The following is a 23,649-nucleotide window of genomic DNA, read 5'->3' on the forward strand; positions in this document are numbered from 1 at the left end:
TCATAGGGTCTTAATTCCAATTGGCAGTTATCTCAGTAAAATATCAAACAAAGGCAAGTCATATCATGAAGCAGCTGTCTTGACTTCCTAAGGATTAGAATTAGTTTTTATGAAGGCTGAAAAGAAAATTACATTTTAGAATGTAAAAATTAAAATATTTGTTGATAAAGTTGTCTTTGGAATTCAAACCAAATCCATATGAAAAGATTTAACCCAGTTTGTATTATATCTTAAAGATATTACATCATAGAAAAGGTGCTGTAGGTTTTAGTTATGTATCATTTGAGAATCAGGTATTTATAACATTTTTATAAATAATTTATACTACACAATACTCTCTATAAAAATTTTCTCTTTTGAGGTTCCCAGAACTTCAACAAATTATGTATAAGAAATTACAGAAGATGCTCTTTTTATGACACTCAATTCTGCTAGTTGATTAACTTTAAAAAAAGGTGACTAAAGAATGGGAAAATTACATATACAACTGTACATTGTTTCTCCAATTCTTGTTGCAGGTGAGGTCCAAAGCTCACCATATGATCCATTGACTTAAATTATACATTTTTTTTGTATCTTGTCCAGTTTTTGTTAAAGTAGGATTAGAATAGAATTAAAAGATTTCTGAAAACGATGAGTCTAAAACACCTTTAGATTTAAAAAATTCCCCCAATATTTAATAATTATCTTACTCTTCATTCAACAATGATTTTTAAATGACTTCCTTGTATCCTTTTCAACAACATTCAGCTTCATCAAAATATTTGGTCTTTCAAATGTCACTGGTTTCATATAATCATAAAAATACTTATGCCACTTATTCTTAGTATTGTAATTAACAACATAATTATATTCTTGATATATATGAAAACAAACATAACAAACAGCTAATCATAAAACTCAAAAAGTTAACTGAGATGGGCAGGGTATATTTGAGAGTAGTCTACTAGCTGTTCTAGCATTCTACTAGGATCTTTAACAGAGTGAAAATAAAGCCTCAATTAATCTAACAAGTATCTTAGGGGTTAAAGAGAAATTCTGTAAATCCCATTATACCATTTGTCTCTTATTTTTCTGTCTCTCAAAGTACTGAGTCTAGAAGGTAAATGAACAGAATACTGTGTAGGTAGAATAGTACTAGGAAAGGAAAAACCCTATCTTATTATATATGACATATATATTCTTACTGTAATGAATGGTGTATTATCTCTGCTATATGTTTAAGAAAGGCATCTTTTAAATTAAATGTTCTTTTGTCATAAAAACTGAGGCTTCATATTTTTTTAATATATTTTTTTAAGATTTTATTTTTTTATTCATGAGAGACACACACAGAGAGAGAGAAAGGCAAAGACACAGGCAGAGGGAGAAGCAGGCTCCATGCAGGGAGCCCGATGTGGGACTTGATCCGGGGTCTTCAGGATCACACCCTGGGCTGAAGGCAGCGCTAAACCGCTGAGCCACCTGGGCTGCCCGAGGCTTCATATTTTTTAAAATAATTCTACTGGCCAAATGCATTCCTACTTTTTTATGCAGCTTATTTATATTTTTTGCCTACTTTTCTATTGGGACCAATGTTCTCATTTCATAGATGATGAAACAGAGGTCCTGACAGATTAACTTCCTTAAGGCTCTAAAGTGAATTAATCATATCCCTGGAGTTAACATTTGGGTATCTTTCTAACACAATTGGTATACAGGAAATACTGAGGAAATACTGAATGGCAGTAAGCTTGGCATATAGGGTCGGGACACCTCTAGCCCACGACCACCAAAAACAAGAAAACAAAAATGTTTTAAAAATAACATTTGTTATTTTTGAAAAAATACTGAAACAGTAATGGAAAACATCAGAATGTTTTTGATCTTCTTTATATGTATTTTGTTCAGTTGGTGATAAAGTTTGAATTACATATAGGAGGCAACTAACCTCTTTTTGCAGAGTGGTTTAGGGTCTCTAAATACCTGATTCTGGTTTTATCATTCTAGCTCAGCTGAAGAGTCTCATACTCTAGGCAAAATGGAATTCTTTTTCTAAACAGGAGACCTTGGTAGACACTGTTAGCTATTATTCAATATCTATTCCATCCTTCCTCCTTCGCTCTCTGTTTCTTTCTTTTTTAAAGATTTTATGTATTTCAGAGAGAGAGAGAAAGCACACTTCCAGTGGGGAGGGGCAGATGGAGGAAGAAAGAATCTGAAGCCAACTCCACACTGAGCGGGGAGCCTGGTGTGGGCTGGATCCTATAACCACAAGATCATGACCTGAGCTGAAACCAAGAGTCAGACACTTAACCCACTGAACCACCCAGGTGCCCTTCCATTTTCCTTGTTTTCTAATGGAATCTATATTTTGAATCAGGGAATCCCCGCCCAACTAAAGCAGGATTTTCTAAGCTCTTTTGTCAGTAAGAAATAAAAGGCAATCTAGTGGGTGGGTCTTTAATAAAAGAGTTAGACTCATTTGGCAAATACCTTTTGCCCCTTGTATGTGTCTTTGTAATATGCCTGCAAAGCTGCAATACCCAGACATTTTGAGAAAAGCCATGTACTAAAGAAACAGCGGGGGAAAAAATGAACCCAGACCCTTTTTGTATCACGGAACCACAAAAGTTGTTCTAGATTGCCTTCCTCCACACTTCTTGTTAGGTGAGAAAAATAAAACCCTGTCCTACTAATATTTTCTTATACTTTTATTGGAATAAGGGCATGATTTGGATTTTCATTAAAAATGAAAACAATGCTAAATTATATTAAAATAACCTGTCAAAAGTAATTACTGAGAAAAATCGTTCTAGCATTTACAGGTCAGTTTAGAGCTGAGAAAAGAGGAAGATGGACTGCAGTTACTCAGGGATAACTCACTAAATGCTAACATATAAGTGGCTGTAGCAGAAACAGAAAAGATATGAAATGTAAAAGATTTTGCAAGTAAAATATCTGAAAACAAATTCAATTCATGTGAAAGAATGGACCAATTCATAAATTTGGTAGATAATTCAAGCCTAAAAATAAACGTAATTTAAAAGAGAGAGGGAATTATTTTAGGAGTGAGCAAAGAACTGCCTTTGTTTAAAGGCAATATATAAATGTTTGTGGATTACAATCAAACATACACTCCCCCCACCCCCAACTGTTTTTTTTTTTTTCTATCACCTTTCATGCTTAAGGACAGGGGTCAAGCTCAAGGTACTGAAAGTATATTCAGCTGTATACTAATTTTTTAAAAGATTGTGTTTATTTATTCGACAGAGAGAGGGAGTATGCACAACTAGGCAGAGTGGCAGGCAGAGGGAGAGGGAGAAGCAGGCTTCCCACTGAGCAGACAGCTGGATGTGGGATACGGGGCTCAATCCCAGGAACCTGGGATCATGACCAGAGCTGAAGGCAGACATTTAACTAACTGAGCCACCCAGGTGCCCCAGCAGTATACTGCATCTTTAACAGAAATTATATATGGAGTGTGCAGTCATACCTGATTACAAATAAAGAGCCCCACTTATACCTGTTGAAATAATACAAACAGTAGCCACAGACAGGAGAAAATGCACTGCTAAGAAAAGAAAATATGCTATCCAACCCCTGAATTGAGATGCAAAAAAATACCCCTAAATTATGTTCTTGGGGGAAAAAAGGGTATACAGTTTTCGAAAAATATAATTATATATTTTGGGAAGCATACATAATACCTGGCTTAATTTTCCAGAGTACAAATTCAATCTTACAATCTTACAATCTTACAAATGAAAAAGTATTCAAATTACTCAGATCTAATGGAATACCATTCCATTTCGCTTATTTAGCCATAAGTGAAAACACTTATTTTTGACTATATATCTCCACAGGAAAAAGGAAAGCATGGCGAGCTTAAGTGAAATAGCCAGAAGGATAATTGATAACTCTATACAAGAAAGCAACTGCTCTTTTTTAAGAAGAAGAAGAAAAAAAAAAAAAAGACACAGCAGTGCTTGTAAATTTTCTGCCATGGATAGCAATCATTTCTAGGAATTTCTAGTCTAAAATAAGATCATCTGCAAATCAATAAACTTTAAGAATCTAATTCTTTCCAAATAAAACCAAAGACCTCTAATTGTGTTTCTTAAAGAACAAAGTCTCAATGGGAGAATGGGAAAGGAAATAAAAAACCATTCAAAATAGTTCATCCATGTAAGTCAACACATTATATTAAATCAGAATTATAAAATTCAACATTAAAGATGGGATAGAAATTTAAAATTAAGCAAATCATCTTAGGATTTATGTGTAAAATTCTTGATCTATGCTAAAAGATCCTTTATGATGTAAGTCCTGCCATCCTCACATATCTTGAATACTTTTACCCCATTTTCTATATACTTAACCACCCTCACTTTCTTTCAGATATTTGAATAAACTAAGCTCTTTGCCACCACTGGACCTCTGTTATGTTGGTTCCTCTGCTTGGAATATTCTTCTCCTCTCCTGACCCCTAACTGGCATCCTTAGTCAGATGGCACTCCTATTCATTCTTCAAGTCTTTTTAATCTAAATCTTTAGAAATATAAATATTTTCTTCAGCTTACTGAGATACTGGTATACAACTAATGTAAGTTTAAGGTATACTACAATGTATGTACTGTAAAATGATTACCACAATACAGTTAGCTAACACCTCCATTCCATTACATAATTATGATTTTTATTCTTGGTGATAACATTTAAGACATATTCTCTTTAATAACTTTCAAGCATATAACAGAGCACTATAAATTACACTCACCATACCATATCTTAGATTCTCAAAACTTAATTTATAGCTCAAAGTTTATACCCCTGTACCAATATCTACCTCTTCATTTCACAAACCCAAAGCCCCTGGCAAACACGATTCTACTCTCATTTCTATGAGCTCAGCTCTTTTAAGAGTCCACAAAAAAATGAGAATATACAGTATTTGTCTTTCTCTGACTTATTTCCCCAAAGTCCATACGTAAGAGTCATAAAGGAGAGAACCCCTTTTTCTGGCTGAATAATATTCTACTGTATATACTATACCACATTTCCTGTATCTATTCATCCACTCTAGACATTAACCTGGTCTTCCACATGTTGATTACTGTAAATAGCACTGCAATGAATATAAGGGTACAGATATCTCTTTGAAATAGTGTCATTTCCTTCAGATATATGCAAAGAAGTCAGACTGATGGCTGATATGGCAGTTTTGTATTTAATATTTGGGGGAAACTCCATATTGCTCTCTGGTGGCTGTACCAATTTACATTCCTATTCAGAGTATAAAAGGGTTCACTTTTCTCCACAGACTGGTGAACACTTGCTAATGTCTTTTCTTGTCTTTTTGTTAGTAGCCACTTTAGAAAATGTGAGGGGATATCTCATAGTGGCTTTTATTTGCATTTTCCTGATGATTAGTAAAGCTGAGTGTCTTTTCATGTACCTGTTGGCCATCTGTATGTCTTCCTTGAACACATTTACTTCAATTCAACTCCTTTGCCACTTAAAAAATCAGGTTGTTTTGTTGCTGCTGTTTTACTGTTGAGTTATATAAATTCCTATGTATTTTGGATATTAAGACCTTATTAGATAGATGGTTTGCAATATTTTCTTCCATTTTGTAGGTTGCCTTTTCATTTTGCTGATTGTCTCTTTAGCCACGAAGAAACTTTTTAGGTTGATGTAGTCCCAACTGTTTATTTTTGCTTTTGTTGAGTTTTTGCTGTCACATTAAAAAAAAAATCACTGCCAAGACGATTCCCTCCCTATTTCCCAACCCTGTTTTCTACTAGTAGTTTTACACTTTATAGCCTTGTATTTAAGTCTTTAATTCATTTTGAATTATTTTTGTGTTCTATACGGCAGATGTCCAATTTCATTCTTTTGCATGAGAATATCCAGTTTTCTCAACCACATTTACTGAAGAGACAAACCTCTATTGATTATCTGTAGCTCCCTTGTCAAATATTCTCGACTGTATGTACAGGGGTTTATTTTTGGGCTCTCAATTCTGTTCTACTGTTCTGTGTGTCTGCTTTTATGCAAGTTTCATAGTGCTGTGATTACTATAGCTTTACAATGAGGTTTGATGCCAGGGATTGTGATGCATACAGCCTTGTTTTTCTTTCTTGGGATTACTTTGGCTATTTGGGAGCCTTTGCAGTTTCAGAAGTATTTCAGGATTGTTTTCTCTGAGAAAAATGCTGCTCTAATCTTAACAGGGATTGTACCGATTCTATAGATGGTTTTGAGTAATATGGACATTTGAACAATATTAATTCTTATAATCCATAAACATGGGATATCCTTCCACTTATTTTTCTTCAAATTCTTTCCTCAATGTCATCATTTGTAGTGTAGAGAGCTTTTACCTCCTTGGTTAAATTTTTTCCAGGTATTTCATTATTTCTAACGCTATTATTAATGGGGTCGTTTTATTTCTTTTTCAGAGTACACTGTTAGTATATGGAAACACAACTGACTTGTACATTGATTTTTTATCCTGAAATTTTACAGAATTTGTTTCATAGTTCTGATTTTTGGTATAGTCTTTAGGATTTTCTATATAAGTGATCACGTCCTCTCTGCAAACAGAGACAAGGTAACTAACTTATCCCTTTCTAATTCAGATACTTTTTATTTTTTATTCTCACCTAACTATTCTAGCTAGGACTTTCAGGACTATGTTGACTATGAGTGGTGCAAGTGGGCACACTTGTCTTTTTCCTGATTCCATTGAGAAATCTTTCAACCTTTCACCATTCAGCATGATATTGACTGTGGGTTTGGCATATATGGACTTTATTATGTTGTGGTAGATTCTTTCTATACCCAGTATGTTGAGAAATCTTATCATGAAAGGATGCTTAAGTTTATCAAATCCTTTTTCTGCATCTACTGAGATGATAATATGATTTTTATTATAAATGTGGTGAATGACATTGGCTGATTTGCCTATGTTGTTATATTCAGTTTGTTTGAGGATTTTTATGTCTATGTTTATCAGGGATATTGGACTGTAATTTTCTTTTCCTGTGGTGTCCTTATCTGACTTTGGTACCAGGAAATATTGGCTTTGTAAAATGAGTTTGTGAGTGTTCTTCCTCTTCACTTTTTTTGAAGTGTTTCAGAAAGACGTGTTACTTCTTTAAATGTTTGGTAGAATTCACATCGGTGAAATGATCTGGTCCTCAGCTTTGCTTCACTGAGAGGTTTGTGATTGCAGATTTTTATTGTAGGTCAATAACAAGCAAACATTAGTAAATTTAAAAGTGTATGAATGGAACAGGGAAGAGAAGTGAGTGGTCAATTTTTCTGACAAAGCAGCTGGATCTCTTTTAAGGCTCCTCGAAATTCTAGGTTGCCCAAGCCAGTACAATTAAATGAGACTGGCAAGATTCAAATCTTGATGTGTCTATCCTTAAAGTTCATACTAGCAAAGATACCTAATTGCTAAAAGTTATGAAATACAAACTTGATCATGGGCTTCCTATATCCCTGCAAGATATTCCCATTGTTAGGGTAATATTACTCACTCTTCATATTTCTATGTCTCTGTTCCCAATCTCACTCCCTTGAGAGCTGACTGGCAAGTCTTAAACAAAGAGATACACATGCTTGTTTCGCCTCTAATGCTCTCCTTTCCTCTGATTTGTCTATGTAGAAAGTACATCCTGTTCTCTCTGCCATGTAGTAAAACATCTACAGTTAACTGGCTGTGCTAGTGTGTAGATCTGTCTAATTCAGGAGTAAAATATTAGAAAGGCCACTTGGTTGCAAATATAAAGTCATTTATGCTCATCAGCTTTAACAGTATAAAAATAACATTTCCATCTCCCTTGATCTGACTTCTCTATCTCTTAACTGGATCCAAATTCAGAAGTATAAATCCAGAAAATCTAAAATAAATAAATAAATTAATCAATTTTAAAAATCCAGAAAATCTTTGTCAAGGGATACCAAATTTATCTGCCTGGGAGTAAAAATCCAGAAAAAAATGTGGCCCTTTAACTACATATACAGTGCCACTTTTAGAGGTTGAAATTATTGTTTTTTCCCCAATTCCCAAAAGTCCTAACCTCATTAGGATATTTGGGGATTATTTGTTGGGATTATTCAATTAAGATTCTAATAATAAATAATACAGTGGAAGTTAATAGCCAAAGTCTGTTTTAAGTGTTTCATATGTATTTGTTTATTTAATTCCCTCAACACTGTAATTTTTTTTTAAAGATTTTATTTATTCATAAAATACACAGAGAGAGGCAGAGACAGAAGCAGAGGGAGAAGCCGGCTCAATGCAAGGGAGGCCGTATGTGGGACTCGAACCCTGGGACCGCGGGATCACGCCCTGAGCCGAAGGCAGATGCCACTGAGCTACCCAGGCATCCCAACACTGTATTTTATTAATTCCCATTTTGTAAATGAGAAAATTCACTGTTAAATCATGTTTCACTTATGTGTATATGTGTGCATGAGAGTGAAAGAAGAGAGAGGAGCAGAGAAGAGGGAAAGAAGAGAGAGAGAACGGGAAAGGGAGAAGATGTAAAATGTTTTTCTTACTGGAGTCAAAGTCAAAGGGAGTTTGAAAGACACTGTTCTTAATATGTTGAGCTGTCTCCCTACAGGTAGATGAAGAGTCTATTAATTGCCTCATATACAATTTACTCACTTCCTTTATAGTTTGATAGAGCAATAATTAATGTTGAACTAAGATGCCACCGATACTTATTATTAGCTAATCTTATTAACTCTATGATACTACCACAGTTCCTGAATGGCCCAGAGAACTCACAAGGGCACTACAGAATATTTTAATTTTTTTAAATTTTTATTTATTTATGATAGTCACACAGAGAGAGAGAGAGAGAGGCAGAGACATAGGCAGAGGGAGAAGCAGGCTCCATGCACCGGGAGCCCGACGTGGGATTCGATCCCGGGTCTCCAGGATCGCGCTCTGGGCCAAAGGCAGGCGCTAAACCGCTGCGCCACCCAGGGATCCCAAGAATATTTTAAATTTGTGGGGGAAACTTAGCGATTATCTGTCAGATGTGAAAATTACTAGCTGATGCTAACCCCCTGAGCCACCGGGGCTGCCCGGTTCTTATTTTTCATTACCAATTCCTCACTTTAATATAATTGCAAGTGAGGCTTTTAAAATCTCAAGGTCTTTATCTGCTTCAAATCTGCTATAATACTCTAGGGCCCAAGGGAAAACTGCCTATGAAGTGATCACTACTCTTCATGCAAAAAAGCTTATATAGCTGGGCAGCCTGGGTGGCTCAGCAGTCTAGTGCTGCCTTCGGCCCGGGGCATGGTTCTGGAGACCCGGGATCGGGATCGAGTCCTGCGTTAGGCTCCCTGCATGGAGCCTGCTTCTCCCTCTGCCTGTCTCTGCCTCTCTCTCTCGGTGTCTCTCATGAATTTAAAAAAAAAAAAAAAAAAAAAAAAAAAAATATATATATATATATATATATATATATGCTTATAGCTAAAACACAAAAAGAATCTCAAATGCACTGAGCATTGTAATTCAGCAGCCACTCACCTTTCATGTTACCTCTATCCCTGCCGCAGCCTACAATACTGCCCTATACTGTAAGAGCAATACTGCTGTTCTTTAAATAATGAAATAAGGTCTTACATATGTCAATAAGCATTCCCACAAATGTGACCTCTGGGATTTATCTCCTGATATTTTTAACCATGTTGTCAGTATTCAGATGGGATTTACAATGAATCAAAGCTAGTCTGTTCACACTACATTACACCTACAATAGAATGCAATAAGATACCATAATATTTTCATTTGGTACTTTTTATTAGCTTATAGTTCAGTTTAGTTCTAGTCAATGAAAATACACAGTGCTTTCGAAGTTGAAAGCCTCTATTTATAGCACTTCTTTAAGAAGCTGAGATGAAAAAGGAATACCACAGAGGACATGAGTCCTCTGACCTAAAAACCAAGCAAAAAATGCTTGAGCAAATTTTATTTTATTTTTTAAAAAAATTTTGTGGTCTGTGTTTTTTTTTTTTTTTTAATTTATTTATTCATGAGAGACAGACAGACAGAGAGAGAGAAAGAGGCAGAGGGAAAAGCAGGCTCCATGCAGGGAGCCTGATGTGGGACTGGATCCCAGGACTCCAGTATCATGCCCTGGGCCAAAGGCAGGTGCTAAACCACTGAGCCACCCAGGGATCCCCAAATTTTAAATAAAAAATCTTAGGTAGCATAAAGGCATCACTAACTTAGCAAAACAGTGATTGGTGACCACAGAGGTACTCCAGTATTAGTTTAAAATAAAGACAAAACACAGCTCTAAAACAATCTTAGTCTTTACAAATGAAAACAAAGATGTAATTATTAGAAAGATACAAGAGGTAAGCACCAAAGCTAAAAAGTGGTAGGATGAGAAGAAACTCCTTCAAATTGCTGACACCCAGAGCTAACTTCAAAGGGAGTAAATTCTATTCAATCCCAAGTACTAAAACGTGACAAACATGATTCCTGGGCCTGTGGCTCACTAAAGCATTCTGTTGAAAACCTCAAAGTAAGGGGTGGGAGATGGAAGGATTTTGGGGGTTGACAAAAGGGAAGAAAATACCTTAACTCAGGAGTCAAATCACAAAGAACTTATTTTATGCAACACTTAGGAAACTTTACTATTCCTTCTGTATTTACTGGCTCAAAATTAACTGATGTGATTAACTATCTGCATGACAAAAACAGAATTAATTTATTTTCAGTCTGAAGAAACTGACAACAGCTGCCATTTGCTAAAATAGCTCTCAAATCAGTGATAAAAGAGATGGGTTATAAATGGTCTCTAGGGCCATTCTTGCTCTGGAGTCCATCAGTACTTACCAGGATGGTGACTGGGAAGAAGGGGGTATTTACCCACACTATTCCCAGATGAAACCTCCCCAAAACAACCGTCAATATATTTCTATTGTTTGCGTGTGACAAATGCATAAAAGTTTGTGTTTAGTGCAATTATTTGGATATTTTCTAACAAATGGAATAACGACAAAATGAGGGGAAAACACTCTTTTAATTAGCACAGCCTCAACTGGAATATGTGTATTTGTTTTGATGAAGAAACACTGCTTACACTCTCTTTCACATCTGGAAATTATCGACATCTTTAAACAATATTACTTCATCATAATAGGGCTTTATGTCTAGTAAGAAGAGTTATAGAGTCTATTTCATAATATAACAACAATTTAATCTACCTCCTGGTGTCTTAGAATTTTAGTACTGAAGGTTTTAATTACATTAAGCCTGCCAATAAAATAAAAATAAAATGAATTAAAATATCAGACCTAGAAATAACAAGAATCCTTAAATACAATTTTACATGGAGAGCTGGAAATACACAAGCACAGTGTGACTGTCTTATCTCTTCAGGAAACTGGTAGCAAAAAAAGGTTCATTCCTTCAGTTTCTACTTCAATATTACCACATGGAACAAGCCCCTTTAATACCACCTGGTCTATTCCCAGCAGTAAATTCCACTCCCAGGCTTGTCATGGCTCATTTAGATAATACAGTAAGTTTCCTCTAAAAGTCTGCTTGGAGAGCTTACAGAGTTTAAGTTATAATGAGATACGAAGGTGTTTATCATGAGGTAGAATGAACTGTGAGCCAAAGCAACAGGAGCTGGATATCATGAGTAGGCTGAGAACAGAAAGGTTTTTTTTTCTCCCTCTATAGTATATTGGAAAAATAAACTATTCCATAAGACACACAAAGTGTGGGTAAAGATGAACATTTTTAAGCAGAAGTAAATCTCTACTTTACAAAAACTTAAACAAAATAACAATTCAGAAATACAGATGAAGAGGGGCAAGCACGTATTTCATCACTGTTTCTTCTACCTTCCCACATAAAATTTGGTTTAAGAGTTGTGATTTACCCCATACCTTAAGAAACAGCAAACTTTTTGAAACACATACTCTGACTTATAAGTAGCAATCAATTTAAAAAAAGTAGCAATCAAAACCCTTGTTATGGATTTTGAAGCATTCAGGAAAGAAAAATATGTATACAAAAATAAAGGCCACCAAAAATTAGGAGAGAAGGAGAAAAAGCTAACATACTGAAAATAAATTTGGTTTAAATGGAACTTATAATTCTGATAAATATTTATGAACTAAGCCAACATAAAAAGACACTCCCCTCCTGCTTGAGACTCATGAAAATACTGTATAAAACAGAAAGTAACAATGAGGTATCAAGCATGAGCTAGACCAGAAGTGTCAAGAATGAACATAGAACGCAAAGTCAGAGCACTGATGAGAGCTTAAGTGAAAATAGTGTGAGAGGTACAAAACTGGGTTACAGACCTGAAAAGCTAAGGAAAGACAAGGGAGGAGATTCCAGGATTCAGGCTTAAGAAGAGATGGAAATGATCTACATATATGAAGCTAGAAAAAAGTCACAAAGGTTGGCTCCTTCTGTAAAGTGGGGACCAGAAGAAAAACTTTGCCTACCAGGTCAGTGGAACAGCAAAGAGTATACAGTTACCGGTGGGAAAATAATCATCTATGGAAATCATTAGGTTCATGAGATACACAGAATTCTAAGCACAGAGATTCATATAAATATTGATCCAGAAACAACAAATGTATTTGGTCCCTGCACAAACTCAAAGCTGATCTGAATAAGACTTCCAAGAAAAGCAGTCCCACAGAAGATGAGCTCATTATTAAAAATTACAAATCATGTAAGAAAAATCCTTAAGAGAAAAAGCTAAAAGTTAACAAAAATCTGGAGAACTAATATTGTAAAAACTGGAAATAACTGAACTGTATTAAAGGACATTTACACAGAAATAACAGAAGTTCTCTTAATATAAGGGCATGTATCAAATTCTCCAGATGAATCGACATCCTTTTTCTCCCTTCCAGTAACTTTAGTGATGCTCAAGGCATACTGAAATATGGCAACTAGGAGGCAACTGTAGAAGACTATACTGGGCTGTCAAACCAACATCCATACTCCTACCCTCCTGTCTTCTTCCTTCCAAAAGTTTTCATGTATTCAATCCTTCCACAGTGTGACTCAAAGATAAAGACCCTTTCTCCAGACCTCAGGGGTAGATAGATACTAATTAAAACAATGCAAAAATGGTAAGCCCCTTTTCTCTTCCCAATCATTAGGCATGTAATTCAGGCTGGCCACATGAATTTGAAGGGAAGCCTATTATGGGAGGAGAGAGGAGAAGACTTCTGAGAAAGCTGTTCTTATATCTAAGGAGGAGTCTCAAGAGCACCTAGAAATGGTGGCATCATCTTGATAATAGCCTGAAGATATAATCAACATACAGTCTAAGGCCAGTATATTCAGTCAATGGATAATTTTAAACATTTCTATATTAAACTTAGCTATTTTTGCACCTCTTTGGCTTACTTTTTATAGACTATGTTTTCTTACTACAGTGTAATACTGTGAAATCAACACTGAGTACTCTCCCAATTTCATGAAAAGAAACCACCACACCTTGGATAGATTAAGGAGATTAAGGAGAAAAGCTCAGGAAACCAAAAGACTTTTATAATACACAAGGATGTACCCTACTCATACTGGCCATTTATTTTTAAAGATTTTATTTATTTATTTGAGAGTGAACAAGACAGAGCACGAGCAGGGGGAGGGGCTATGGGAGAGGGAGAAGCTGGATCCCTGCTGAGCAGCAGGGATCCTGATGTGTGGCTCAATCCTAGGACCCTGGGATCATGACCTGAGCTAAGGGCATAATCTACCAAGGTTACTGAGCCACCCAGGCACCTCCATTTTTATACTCACCCATGGAACCCTATGCTTCATTTTACAAAAAAACTGTGTTTAGGTCTATGAGCTCTGTGAAGGTAAGGAATTGGCAAGATTTAGGCAGGTTTCTCTATAGCCGATATGATTTGGTGTGAACTGTGAGAATAAAGTGTAACCACAAAAGGAAGAATTATGAAGAAAGCATTTAAGACAGAAGAATGCTTTTAGCAAAAGCACTGGGAAGGAGAATATAAAATAACTATGAATAGTTAGATGTTTCTGGAGAATGAATATAAAAAGTATAAAAGGATACATAGCCAGAAATTTATCTAGGGACAAAATTACAAAGGTTTGATTGAAATATGGGCCTTCTAAAGGTTTGTAAACGGAAGTACAACATAATCAGATTAATGTTATCATTGAAAGTAGGAACTGGTTATAAATAAATGTTTCAAATAGAAGCCTGGATATTAGAAAGGTCATGATAGTATTTAATCTGTTTCATATTTAATTTAGTGATATATCAGGATTACACTGCTCACTCCCAAAGATAAAAAAAGATCAAAGTAACATGAGACTTTATTATATTTCATGTTATGGGAAATGGAACCATGATATGAAATTAATAATTCTAATGTCTGCCTTTCAACAACAAAAAAGAATAGTGAATAGAAATCTTGATTATTTTTAACATATAAATAATATCCATAAACATATCTGAATCAAATACATTTTTATGACAGAAGAGAATCATCTTATTTTCACCACCTTGCTCTTTTTACAATCTTAAACCCCAGCTCCAGATTTAACCATTTCATAATTCTGAGTGCTGCAAATGTTTTATACTTGAGCTAAGAAAAAGCAAACACAAAGAAAAAGAAACGAGATGGGCAGCCGGGGTGGCTCTGCGGTTTAGTGCCGCCTTCAGCCCAGGGCCTGATCCTGGAGACCAGGGATCGAGTACCATGTCAGGCTCCCTGCATGGAGCCTGCTTCTCCCTCTGCCTGTCTCTCCATCTCTCTTTCTTTTTTTCTCTCTCTCTCCTCTCTGTGTCTCTCATGAATAAAAAAATCTTAAAAAAAAAAGAGAGCAAAACAAAACTCCAAAATCCCCAAAAACGCAAAAAACAAACAAACAAAAAAACAAGAAATAATCAAAGAAAAGGTAAGTTATATGAGGTAGATGTACCCAAAGACAAAGGAATATCAAAAAAGACTGCTATATATTTGTGGGTACGCTGAACTTGAAAGGTAACACCAAACATGATGCCAGATTCCTGAATTGGGAGATATATTCTGGTAAGTCCACTCCAGATGTGTACACTACCACCTGTGAAACTAAAGCTTAATTTCAAGACCAGAAGTATTTGCTATCTCTAGTAGCTAATAACCAGCCACTTTGCTCTAAAAAGCAACAGTATCTCTAATAAGAAACTGCATGACCACAAATAAACAGAAAGAATAACTTCATTCTAGGCGGAAAATTATACCAGTGTTGATGGGGTATTATAAGAATATCACTATGTGGAAGAAAAGACAAAGAAGAAAAAGAGTGAGTCCAGCCACAATTACTTTCACACACACAGCAAGATATTCTGTTAAAATGAGAGGTTCAACTTTTTTCCCTCTGAGAAGGACTTATGTGTAAAATTGATGTGTATATCACACATATTTTCCATATCAACAGTTCCTAGCCAAATTAGCATCTTATATTTAATTTCCTAAATTATTAAACCAGAGAGAAAAGGTGAACTCTGGGCCTAAACAATATTCAATGTGTTGTAAAGACCAAACATGTAAAAAAAGACAAACACAAAGGCTTTTTAAAAAAAGTTATTTGGCTTTATATTCTCTTAAAATACTTACTTTCACTTTGAAGATAAAAATAATTCAGTACAATTCAAAAAATATTTACTGAGTGCCAGTTATATGTTGGGTACTAGGCACAGATTCAAGATGAGCAACACTTCTAAATGTCAGGTGTCCGGAGGAAGGAAATAAAGCTTGCAAATAAATGACTGTAACACAATGGGGTAAATCCTATAGAAACATATATGTAATAGATATTTATCATTTGAAAGTTCTATACAAAATATTTTTCACATAAACATCTTTTATCTTTGACAATTATTTTCATTTTCTTAGTGGTGTCTTTTGAAGAACAGTTGCTTTTAATTTTGGTCAAATCCAGTTCATCAATATTTTCTTTTGTGGTTAACATATTTTATATACCAAGAAATCTTTGTCTACTCCAAAGTTCCCAATTTGCCAGGTTTGCCAGGTTAAGACCTGGCAAATTAGTTGGCATATATAGAAAAAATTTTTTCTTCTCATACTCTACTTAAAAGACAACTATTTTTTTTAAATGCATTTATTAATGAGAGAGAGAGAGAGAGAGAGAGAGAGAGGCAGAGACACAGGCAGAGGGAGAAGCAGGCTCCATGCAGGAAGCCTGACGTGGGACTCGATCCCGGGTCTCCAGGATCATGCCCTGGGCTGAAGGCAGAGCTAAACCACTGAGCCACCTGGGCTGCCCTCTCCCCAGTATTTTAAAAGATGTTCCATTTTCTTCTGATCTCCAATGTTTTTGATAAGAACTCAGCTATCATGTTTTCTATGTAGTATGTCGTTTTCTCCTTGCTGCTTTTGTTTTTCTCCTTATGTTTTGTTTCCACAATTGAATTACAAGGTCAACAGATGTGGTTTTCTTTCTATTTATCCTGCTAGGTTTCACTAAGTTTCTGGGATCTGTAAATACATGTGTGTTATTTCTAAAAGATTTTTATTTTATTATTTTTTAAGATTTTATTTATTTATTCATGAGAGACACAGAAAGAGAGAGAGAGAGAGAGAGAGAGGCAGAGACACAGGCAGAGGGAGAAGCAGGCTCCATGCAGGGAGCCTGATGTGGGACTCGATCCCGGGTCTCCAGGATCATGCCCCGGGCCGAAGGCAGGCGCTAAACCGCTGAGCCACCCAGGGATCCCCTCTAAAAGATTTTTAGAGCAGTTATAAGGTTTATAAAAAAATTGATAAGGAGATACACAGATTTCCTATAGACTTCCTTATATTTATGTATTTGGAATCAAATTAGAGAAATACTTCAGCCATTATTTTTTCAAAATTTTTTTCTGCCTCTTTCTTACTCTTTTATCTTTTTTGTGTGTAGTTATCTGTATGTTAGTATATCTCTACGGCTCCATTCATTGTGTAACACTCCTCATTCTCCCCATTCTTCAAATTGACTATCTACTGATCTCTTTTAAAATTTATGGACTGTTTTCAGCTCTAGTCTGTTACTAGGACCATTCAATGAACTTTTCATTAAATTTCAGTTTCCAAATTTCTACTTCTCAGTAGTTTTCCTTAGTTGGCTAAGATTTCCTGTATCATCGATAAGGCATTTTCTTTTAAGTTCTTGACACATATTTATAATAGTGACTTTAAAGTCTTTATCTGTTAAATATGATTCTTAGGACTTCTTGGAGTTGATGTCTACTGCATGCTTTTCTTCATTAGGAGTTATATGTTACTGTTTCTTTCCATGTCTGACAAATTTTGAAACCCAATACAGTATGTTGTAGTTGATACACTGTAAAGGCTCTGGATTCTGTTATGTTATTCTGAAGAGCACTAATTTTTATTCCAGTAGGTAATTTTTTTTTTTTTTAAGATTTTGTTTATTCATGAGAGACACAGAGAGGCACAAAGACATAGGCAGAGGGAGAAACAGGCTCCCTGTGGTGAGCCTGGTGTCGAACTTGATCCCAGGATCCTGGGATCATGACCCGGGCCGAAGGTGGATACTCAACCACTGGGTCAACCAGGTGTCCCTATTCTAGTAGGTAATTTAGTTAATAGCTGACCTCCTTGTACTTTTGTAGTCTTACATTTATCCTTTGTTAGTCTGATCTGCTGAAAGCTCAGGGTACTTCCCAAACCTCTCTTGATAAGACTTATCCTCCAAATTCAATCTTCCCTGACTTTCTTGGAACTTTAAGTTTTGTTGGTCTGGCTCTACAGCAGGCTTTATCGTAGGTCATGATCCCTATTCTTAAAACCTAGCTTTCTGTTACTTCAGCAAGATGCCAGAAGTTTTAACAAGCATTTTGCCACTCTGAATGGACTGGAACTTCAAATTCCCTAGCACTACTCTACCTTTAGTATCACAATTCCACTTTCATCCCCATAGTGGTTAGTCTCTGGTAAACCCTGGGTAGTCTCCTGTCAATGTGCAGCCTAGTCCTCAGCCAAGAAATCATGGACATCTGACTCCCAACTTCTTTTCAGTATACTGTTTATTCATAAGTTATTTCCAAGATTTACTCAGAGCATTTACAACTACAGAATCAAGACATCTCAGAAGGTCACTCAAAGAACTATACAATTTTTAAATGATAGAGATATTAGAGATTTAAGAAACCCTTTCATTTCTGAATAAAAGAACTGCAGACCTAAGAAGTTAAGTACAGAGTGGATCTTCCATTCTGAATATCTTGCTTTGCAAATATTCAGCTTCACTAATTTCAGAGGGTTTCCATTACTTTACCTCATTTGATCCTCACAACAATATCATGAGGTGGGTCTAAGTATTACTATACCGGTTTTATATAATGTAAGCAAACTGGTTCAAATGTAAATACATTCTTTGCTGCAGGGAGCATCTTTGATACTCCTACTTGGATCTTCTAAGGAAAATCTTATGGTTAAATGGATGGATTACTACCATCTACATCCAAAGCTCAACAGAAATTTTATCCATTCACAGAATGAGTAATTACCTCTACGGTACTTTCTGAGGGCATTGTAAAGGAAGGTCTTGAAAGGAAAAGTTCGCTTTGTTTTAACTCCCAAACCAAAAAAGTTCTCATCCTGGTATATTATATAACAGATTTTCTCAAAATGATATTGCAATTAGGTTAAGGCTTACCTAGCTGCATCAGTTAGCTCTTTAGCTGATACATTCCCACACCTCCAGTAGAGAAGAAAATGAAAAGAAGTAGGACAATAATCCTATTCCTTTCCTCTTTGGGAGAAAGAAGATAACCTATATTCTTGATTTCATCCTTGCACAGTACGGACATTCTTACACACAAACCACATATATTGATGGGGCAGAGAAAGCAAAATAAAACCTGAAAAAGAAAGGTACTTTGGGGCCCTTCATCTGAAATGTTTTATTTGCTACGTAGAGATTATTCCAGCCATTTGAGGGTCTTTACATGAAAAGATGATTAAAAAGAATGATTTTTTGAAGAATACGGTTTCTTCTATTTGGAAAGTATATGTGGCTCTAAATGGCTAAAAGGTAGATTAAAGTTTTAAGGGAGGAGAAAGGCATGGGATTATTTGCAATTGATTCCAATTCAGGTTTCAAGAAAATAAAAAGGTTTGAGAAAAACATAATACACATGCCGTATCTCTTGTGAAAAGCAGAGATCATGGTCAAAGTTTAGGAGCAGAAAGGGGTAAAAAATTCTAACAATTACTATATTTAATTCATTTCTTCCATTGTTCTATAACAACTCAGAGCCCCAAGTAAACTATTAGTCTAATAAGGGAAGATGCTAGTAACAGTTAAGATCACACATTCTATAAGGTGGATACATAAGCGAGCTGGAGATAATGGTAGAAAAAAGGGGGCAGAATCAAGGAGTTAAGCAAGACTAGAAAGGAAGACCCTAAGTCCCAAGGGATAGTTGATATAGACACAAACTCTGCTCTGTGTCTATACAAAGGACCAGTTCCACCAGTGTTACTTGTTTATAGTTATGCTATATAGCATACTTTGTTTTCTTTTTCAAGTATAGGAATTTTAAAAATTAATTTATATGATTTCCTACAGAATATTTAAAATTTAATATTTTAGGCTTCCAAGTTCACTATAAGACCTTTATTATATGTCTACTGCCTCTAATAAGGGCATTTGATGGAGGTATAAATAAATGTGGCTTTGCAAAAAGTATATAAGTTCTTATGTAACTTAGAAAACACCTCAATTTGTTACTAGGGTATAACTGTTCCTAGGATATATTTGTATAACTTTTTAATTTTCTGGTTAATTTGGAAGGTTGTCATAAATCCTTAGTTGGGATTTCTTTTCTTTTTTTGTTTTTTTAAAGATTTTTAAGGGATCCCTGGGTGGCTCAGCGGTTCAGTGCCTGCCTTTGGCCCAGGGCATGATCCTGGAGTCCTGGGATCGAGTCCCGTGTTGGGCTCCCAGCGTGGAGCCTGCTTCTCCCTCTGCCTGTGTCTCTGTCTCTCTCTGTGTTTATCATAAAATAAAATAAAATAAAATAAAATAAAATAAAATAAAATAAAATAAAATAAAATAAAATAAAATAAATAAAATAATAAAATAAAATAAAATAAAATAATTATTTATTTATTCATGAGAGACAGAGAGAGAGAGAGAGAGAGGGGCAGAGACACAGAGGAAGAAGCAGGCTCCATACCAGGATCCGGCCGGACATGGGACTCGACGCTGGGTCTCCAGGATCAAATCCTGGGCTGAAGGTGGTGCTAAACCGCTGAGCCACCCAGCTGCTCAGGATTTCTTTCTTTCTTTCTTTTTTTTTTTTTTTTTTAATATCAGTAACTTTAAAATAAATTTCAAAATGAAATACTACAGGATATCAGAAGATAAAATAATTTAAAATACAGACTCTTTGGGCACCTGGGTGGCTCAGTTGGTTAAGTGTCTGCCTTCAGCTTGGGTCATGATCCCAGGGTCCTAGGTTGGAGCTCAGCATTGGGCTCCCTGTTCCTGCTTCTCCCTCTCCTTTTGCCCCTCCTCCCATTAGTGTTTGCTCTCTTGCTCTTTCTTGCACTCTCTCAAATAAATCTGAAAAAAAAAAAAAATACAGACTCATTTTAACTATTCAAGGTGTAACAGATTGACATCTAACCTATACTATCCCCAAATAGCCTGAACTTTTTCAAGTAATCATTTTCAACTGCTTTCTTAATTCTAAACATATTCTATTTTTCTTAGAAGATTCTTTAAATTTCAGAATTTAGATTATATTCCTGGACTCTCCTAGGTACACATGAAAATTTACTGTTTCGTGAAGTTAGAACTTTCTTTAGCCAAAAGGCATCTCAAGAGTATATAATTTAGCCCACAGAGGATTTGAAATCTTTGCCAACTTTACTAGTGGAATGCTACTTAACAAAAAGTTCTGGAATCTCAAAGAAACAAAAGAGCTCTTCCATCACTTTCTCAAACATACTTGTTTTCAGGATAGTGAAATTCATAGCTTCATAAAAATTTTTATTAAGCATGAAAAATGAGTCTTTTTATTCATAGTGCCAACATAGGGTGGGATGGCAGTAGGAGTGTGAATGCAAGGCAGTGGAGAATGAACCAGCTATTCTAGAAATTGTACTACTCAAACTCATGACCTGAATTGATACTTAAAATTTACTATGGTTATTATAACTGTTATTTTATTATTTTGTCCCCTTCTCCAATACACCCTTTCTTTCTTAGGGAAGGAGAGTAATATAAAAGTGGAATAAGAAAATAATGGCTAACAAAACCACAGCATAAGGAAAGGAAGAACCAACATGGGATCTGCCAATAAAAATGTTCCTTTGAGAATGGCTAATCAACTCAAGCATTTCTACTGACTAACATGCTACCAAGTGAACAGTTTCACAGGTCTTCAAACGCAGGATCACCATTTGTTTGTTGCAGATGCTCAAAAATTACAATTATAAATGGTAGGGTTAGAGAAAAATGATTAGGTCATTCCTTTTGGTCTGACTTGGTCAGGATTATTGCAGAAAACTAGACTATTCCAGTGCTTTGCTAAAACAAAGTCTGTATTTTTTAGATATATAGGTCAGTTCTGCCTTTTCCTCGGGGAGACTTTTCTTATTCTAGATTCTTTAAATATGCATGTTTCATTTCTCTTGCAGAGTGCATTCCTCCCATATTTCTTCAACATTTCAAATTATCTGGTTAAAATGAAAAATTCCTTTTACTTATTCAATTATCCATAATTAAACAATGTAAACATTTAAAATATGGCAGGTTCTGCCATGATTAGAGTGAAGAATCTGGTCGTCACAGTCAATATCCAAAAGAAAGATAATATCTTTTTCCATTGTAATTTATTTTATTGTCATGAAAATTCTATGAAGCAGAAATAATTATTACTATTTTAAAAATGAGCAGACTGAGGCAGAGAGTGGTTAAAGAACTTGCTGAAGTCACAGAGCTAATAAATTCAGATTCAGGCTCTTTTATTCCAGGAAGTATGTTCCTACTAATTGTCATAAGTAACTAGAGGCAGGTATCACATACAACTAGTTGGAAGGAATAAACCCTTACAAATTAACAAAAGAATGAAGTGAATTCTGAGCAAACTGTAGAAATTGAGAACCCCCAACTGAGGACAGTTATAATAACAATAGTAAATTTTAAGTATCAATTCAGGTCATGAGTTTGAGTAGTACAATTTCTAGAATAGCTGGTTCATTCTCCACTGCCTTGCATTCACACTCCAATGCCAGCTCACCCTATGTTGGCACTATGAATAAAAAGACTCATTTTTCATGCTTAATAAAAATTTTTATGAAACTATGATTTTCATAGAACTTGCTCAACCTATGGAAAATAGGTACAGAATATAGCAGAAGAAAGACTATTCTCTTGTTCAGTTTCATAGTGAAAAGGAATCGAAAGGGATTGTATTAGAACCCACAATATATCATTCATAGTATTTTGTGTATAATTAAGTTTAGGTTACAGTTTTCAATGGAGGTTTTATGAATCATTACTTTTTTATTTGTATGGCATACTTTGGAAATCTACATTTTTTAAAAAACAGGGAATTTAATTCACTGTTCCAGAGGTAAAAATAAGGTAAAAACTGTTCCTTCTTTGACTTGGTAGTGCCATGTGGGTTGGCCTACAGGGCAGTGCAAACAGAGAGGGCCAGTTAAAGAATGACCACTCTCTCAACAGATTATCTAGGTAGAGGATTATTTCTAAAGTGCTGAGATAACTTATTAAAAGAAAGGTATTAAATGACCACTTTACTAAGATATGAAACTGAAAGACAGGAACAAGGGGAAATTTAAAAGGAAATTAAAGCAAGGACTACTTTTAAAACTTTATGTTGCTAAATCTGTATGACATAAAACTTGTGAAAAATAGAACTAAGAACATCATGGTGCCACAGAATATATTCTGAGCAACTGAAGAAAGTGATTTGAGAGACAAGGTCATCTATCAGAGCCAGATTTTAGCACTTTATTTCTAAAACTTTCGTTTAATATTTACTAAATTTCTACACTACTTACAAATTTCTCTTACATACTTGAATAATTTATCCCATGCCTTGTGTGAGTGCTTGATGTCACCAAAAATAGTTTTGCTAATTGTAGTAGTCTTCAGAAATGTAATCTCTGACCTGGTTGGAAAGGGAAGTCCCAATAGAGTGTAGCACTGTGATACCAAAAAGGAAAAACAATTACACACAACTCCCTTTCCATGGCTTGAAGTCAAGCATTCGTTTAAAACTTCTTCCATATCTTCCCAAAGTTCTAACGATAAAGGAAAATTCCCACACAAATACAGCACTATTCTGTTATACACAGATACTTGTACTTAGCAGGAAAGATGTGACAGGTAAAAATCAAAATATTGGTGCATGGAGAAAACAAAACAAAACTTATCAATACTGTGACTTTAGTGAGGGAGGCCTGTTTCTGCTTCAGAACATCACATGGGGATACTTTATTTTCCACAACATGATATCCATCCTTCTTCCATTTTCTTAAATCCTCTGGGCTCTGATTTAATTTGCTTCTCAGCTCTGTCCCCTACCGTGTTTTAGGAATGGTTCCCAGACCTCTCCCATTCAAATAATT

General features: G+C 35.3%; 1 protein-coding gene across 22 annotated transcripts in view; it reads right to left on the minus strand.

The window, feature by feature from the left end:
• ERC1 (ELKS/RAB6-interacting/CAST family member 1) overlaps positions 1-23,649 on the minus strand; it is a 539,792-nt gene that overhangs the window by 235,646 nt on the left and 280,497 nt on the right. The window contains exon 17 of one of the 22 annotated variants that reach the window (XM_038576372.1): positions 20,587-20,611. The exons of 20 other annotated variants lie outside the window; for them this stretch is intronic. In XM_038576372.1, coding sequence (XP_038432300.1) covers positions 20,602-20,611 — 10 coding nt within the window. In that variant the 3' untranslated portion in view covers positions 20,587-20,601. Of the gene's footprint in view, positions 1-20,586; positions 20,612-23,032; positions 23,225-23,649 lie in introns of those variants that run through there. One more of the 22 variants, XM_038576369.1, reaches the window with a different exon arrangement.

Source organism: Canis lupus, chromosome 27 (assembly GCF_011100685.1).
Source record: "Canis lupus familiaris isolate Mischka breed German Shepherd chromosome 27, alternate assembly UU_Cfam_GSD_1.0, whole genome shotgun sequence".
Classification (NCBI taxonomy): Eukaryota; Metazoa; Chordata; class Mammalia; order Carnivora; family Canidae; genus Canis; species Canis lupus.